Source organism: Nerophis lumbriciformis, linkage group LG32 (assembly GCF_033978685.3).
Source record: "Nerophis lumbriciformis linkage group LG32, RoL_Nlum_v2.1, whole genome shotgun sequence".
NCBI classification, from domain to species: Eukaryota; Metazoa; Chordata; class Actinopteri; order Syngnathiformes; family Syngnathidae; genus Nerophis; species Nerophis lumbriciformis.
The window spans coordinates 21,548,799-21,553,888 of NC_084579.2; the positions used below are offsets into that span (position 1 = coordinate 21,548,799).

The 5,090-nt window shown below is 43.2% G+C and overlaps 1 protein-coding gene across 1 annotated transcript; it reads left to right on the forward strand.

The window, feature by feature from the left end:
- The first annotated feature begins 2,394 nt into the window (after positions 1-2,394).
- Positions 2,395-4,776, forward strand: rxfp3 (relaxin family peptide receptor 3). The gene has a single exon (XM_061926664.2). It carries the CDS (start codon positions 2,395-2,397, stop codon positions 3,553-3,555), a length of 1,161 nt encoding a protein of 386 aa, XP_061782648.1. The 3' UTR covers positions 3,556-4,776.
- Positions 4,777-5,090: the final 314 nt, after the last annotated feature.

Below are 5,090 nucleotides of genomic sequence, written 5' to 3' on the forward strand. Positions count from 1 at the left end.
AACATGCAAAAATGGCTAATAATGCCTGAAATAATGTATCTTGGTAAGTTTTACTCGAAACATATGCTTTTTTAAAGCTTGCAAACACAAAAAATAGTTTTTTTTACTCAATATGACAGTAATGTTCTTAGAATTCTGAGACATAACTCTTAAACCACACATGCAAAATGTCTAATAATGCTTGGAATAATGTATCTTTGTGAGTTTTACTAGAAAAAAAAATATTTTATAAGGTTTGAAATGACAATAATTCGTTTTTGTTTTTTTACTCAATATGACAGTATAACTGTCATAATAAATATGAAAGTTGTATAAACATAATTTCAAAACCAAACATGCAATACGTCTAAAAAAATGCCTGTAATAATGTATCTATGTGAGTTTTAATAGAAGCAGGTGTTTTGTACGGTTTGCAAATACAAAAAATTAGTTTTGTACTCAATATGACAGTATAACTGTCACACTCAATATGACAGTTATTTAAACATAACTCCCAAACCAAACATGCAAAATGGCAAATAATGCCCGACATAATGTATCTTTGTGAGCTTTACTCAAAAAATATGCTTTTTAAGGCTTGCAAACACAAAAAATGGTTTTTTACTCAATATGACAGTAATGTTCTTAGAATCCTGAGATAAAAAATATTCAAACATAACTCTCAAACCAAACATGCAAAATGTCTAATAATTCTTGTAATCATGTATATTTGTGAGTCTTACTAGAACAATGATCTTTTATAAGGTTAGCAATGACAAAAAATATATTTTTTTACTCAATATGACAGCATAATTGTCATAATTAATATGAAAGTTGTATAAACATAATTTCAAAACCAAACATGCAATATGTCTAAACAAAATATGTCTGTAATAATGTATCTACGTGAGTTTTACTAGAATCAGGTGTTTTTGTAAGGTTTGCAAATACAAAGAAATATTTGTTTACTCAATATGACAGTATAACTGTCGAACTCAATATCAGAATCAGAATCAGAATCAGAATCAGCTTTATTGTCATTACGCAAGGTAACGAGATTGAGGCCATTCCATACAGTGCGATGTGTGCATGCTAGAAAAACAATGTGCAAATATATAAAAATATAAAAAATGTAGAAGTGCAATGAATATGGTGTGAAATGTATATATACATGAAAAAAATATGACAGTTATTTAAACATGACACCTAAACCAAACATGCAAAATGGCTAATAATGCCTGAAATAATGTATATTTGAGAGTTTTACTCGAAACATATGCTTTTTAAGGCTTGCACACACAACAATTAATTTTTTACTCAATATGACAGTAATGTTCTTAGAATCCTGAGTTAATGCGAAAAAAGCAATAAAAAATATTCAAACAGAACTTTTGCAAGATTTGCAATGACAAAAATTAGTTTTTTTACTCAATATGACAGTATAACTGTCATAATAAATATGAAAGTTATATAAACAGAATGCAATATGTCTAAAATAAAAATGCCTGCAATAATGTATCGATGTGAATTTTAATAGAATCAGGTGTGTTTGTAAGGTTTGCAAATAAAAAAATTAGTTTTGTACTCAATATGACAGTAAAACTGTCACACTCAATATGAGTTATTTAAACATAATTCCTAAACCAAACATGCAAAATGGCTAAACATGCCTGTAATAATGTATCTTTGTGAGTTTTACTCTAAACACATGCTTTTTAAGGCTTGCAAACACAACAGTTAGTTTTTTACTCAATATGACAGTAATGTTCTCAGAATCATGAGATATTGCAAAAAAAAAAAAAAAAAAACTATAAAAAAATATTCAAACATAACTCTTAAACCATACATGCGATATGTCTAAGAAAATGCCTGTAATGTATCTATATGAGTTTGACTAGAATCAGGTGTTTTTGTAAGGTTTGCAAATACAAAAAATACAATTTTTTTAACCCAATATGACAGTGTAATGTGCACACTAAATATGACAGTTATTTAAACATTACACCTAAACCAAACATGCAAAATGGCTAAGTATAAACTGTTTAAGTAGTCATTTATGGATACCTAAGTGAATATTTGAGAGTTTTTAAGGCAGAATTCATAGAAGGGGTTCAATTGTTTGGTTTCCACGTCCATCATATTTTCTGCTAGAGTGATTTTGAGGGACTACTTTCTGTGCGTCTGTGCAACCAGAAGGAGATTGGCGCTGGGCTCTGCGTCAAGACGCGCGTTACTTGGAGCCGTGACGCGCGCGCGCACACACACACACACACACACACACACACACACACACACACACACACACACACACACACGCACACACGCACACATGCACGCACGCACGCACGCGCGCGGACTTCTTGCGATGTTCGGATGACTTGGATGCATTTGACGGGTTTAAAAGACAGAAGAAGGATGTCGGAGGGGTGGAGCGAGGAAGGCTTCTCCTCCTTCAACGTGAGCTCCATCAACGCCACGGACTGCGACCCTCTCCACTCCGCCGACCGAACCGACCAAGGCGCGGACGGCGCGGCGGCGGTGCGCGTCGTCGTCTCGGTGGTGTACTCGCTGGTGTGCGCGCTGGGTCTGGTGGGCAACGTGCTGGTGCTCTACCTGATGAAGAGCAAACACGCGTGGAAAAAGTCCTCCATCAACCTCTTCGTCACCAGCCTGGCCGTGACGGACTTCCAGTTCGTGCTGACGCTGCCCTTCTGGGCGGTGGAGAACGCGCTGGACTTCACCTGGCCGTTCGGGCGCGCCATGTGCAAGGCGGTGTCGTTCGTGACGGCCATGAACATGTACGCCAGCGTCTTCTTCCTCACCGCCATGAGCGTGGCGCGCTACAGCTCGCTGGCGTCCGCGCTGAAGGGCCGGCGGCGGCGGAGGCTGCGGTGCTCGGCGCGCTGCGTGGCCGCCTCCATTTGGGTGGCGGCCGCCTGCGCCGCGCTGCCCCACGCCGTCTTCTCCACCACCGTCCCCGTCTCCGGCGAGGAGGACCTGTGCCTGGTGAGGTTCCCCGGCAGCGACGGCAGCGCGCAGCTGTGGTTGGGGCTCTACCACGCCCAGAAGGTGCTGCTGGGCTTCGTGGCCCCGCTGGCAATCATCTCGGCCTGCTACCTGCTGCTGCTGCGCTTCATCACCTCCAAGAACACCAACACGTCCAGCGCCAAGCGACGCGCCAAAGTCACCAAGTCGGTCACCATCGTGGTGCTCTCCTTCTTCCTGTGCTGGCTGCCCAACCAGGCGCTCACCGCCTGGGGGATCCTCATCAAACTCAACGTGGTGCACTTCACCTACGAGTACTACACCACGCAGGTGTACGTCTTTCCCGTGTCGGTGTGCCTGGCGCACTCCAACAGCTGCCTCAACCCGGTGCTCTACTGCCTGATGAGGCGGGAGTTCCGCAAAGCGCTCAGGAAGCTTTTCTGGAGGATGACCTCGCCCGCCATGACCACCATCAGACCGTTCACCGGCAGCACCAAGCCCGAGGGCGAGGAGCGGGGACACGGCTTGGTGCCTCTCAATTGCCCCGGGGAGCCAGCGGTGGTCTTCTACCCTCCTGGGGCGGCCATGTAGATCCATGGTGACTATAGATCAGGGGTGTCAAACTCATTTTAGCTCAGGGGCCGCATGGAGGAAAATCTATTCCCAAAGGGGCCGTAATGGTAAAATCATGGCATGATAACTTAAAGATGAAGTGAAGTGAATTATATTTATATAGCGCTTTTCTCTAGTGACTCAAAGCGCTTTACATAGTTAAACCCAATATCTAAGTTACATTTAAACCAGTGTGGGTGGCACTGGGAGCAGGTGGGTAAAGTGTCTTGCCCAAGGACACAACGGCAGTGACTAGGATGGCGGAAGCGGGTATCGAACCTGGAACCCTCAAGTTGCTGGCACGACCACTCTACCAACCGAGCTATACCGCCTAGATAAAGACAACTCCATGCAGGTTGTTTTCTTTGTTTTACTTTGACCAATCCATCCATTCATTTTCTACCGCTTGTCCCTTTTGGGGTCACATGGGCAGCTTGGTGCCTCTCAATTGCCCCGGGGAGCCAGCGGTGGTCTTCTACAATCCTGGGGCGGCCATGTAGATCCATAGTGACTATAGATCAGGGGTGTCAAACTCATTTTAGCTCAGGGGCCGCATGGAGGAAAGTCTATCCCCAAGGGGGCCGTAATGGTAAAATCATGGCATGATAACTTAAAGATAAAGACAACTGCAGGTTGTTTTCTTTTTTTTTTACTTTGGCCAATCCATCCATCCATTTTCTACCGCTTGTCCCTTTTGGGGTCACATGGGCAGCTTGGTGCCTCGTCAATTGCCCCGGGGAGCCAGCGGTGGTCTTCTACCCTCCTGGGGCGGCCATGTAGATCCACGGTGACTATAGATCAGGGGTGTCAAACTTATTTTAGCTCAGGGGCCCCGTGGAGGAAAATCTATTCCCAAAGGGGCCGTAATGGTAAAATCATGGCATGATAACTTAAAGATAAAGACAACTGCAGGTTGTTTTCTTTGTTTTACTTTGGCCAATCCATCCATCCATTTTCTACCGCTTGTCCCTTTTGGGGTTGCGGGGGGAGCTGGAGCCTATCCCACCTGCACATGGGCAGTTTGGTGCCTCTCAATTGCCCCGGGGAGCCAGCGGTGGTCTTCTACCCTCCTGGGGCGGCCATGTAGATCCATAGTGACCATAGATCAGGGGTGTCAAACTCACTTTAGCTCTTTTTTTTTTTTTTAAACTGCTGCGAAAATGCTATTTAAAGATCCTCTATGTCAGTGGTCCCCAACCACCGGGCCGCGACCCGGTACCGGTCCGTGGATCGATCAGTACCGGGCCGCACAAGAAATTGAAAAATAAAAAATAGATAAATGTTTTTATTTTTTATTTTTATTAAATCAACATAAAAAACACAAGATACACTTACAATTAGTGCACCAACCCAAAAAACCTTCCTCCCCCATTTACACTCATTCACACTCATTTGCACAAAAAGGTTGTTTCTTTCTGTTATTAATATTTCTGGTTCCTACATTATATATCAATATATATCAATACAGTCTGCAGGGATACAGTCCGTAAGCACACATGATTGTATTTTTTTGT

Coding starts and splice junctions, on each gene's coding strand:
- rxfp3 (XM_061926664.2), top strand. CDS start 2,395: ATGTCGGAGGGGTGGAGCGAGGAAGGCTTCTCCTCCTTCAACGTGAGC.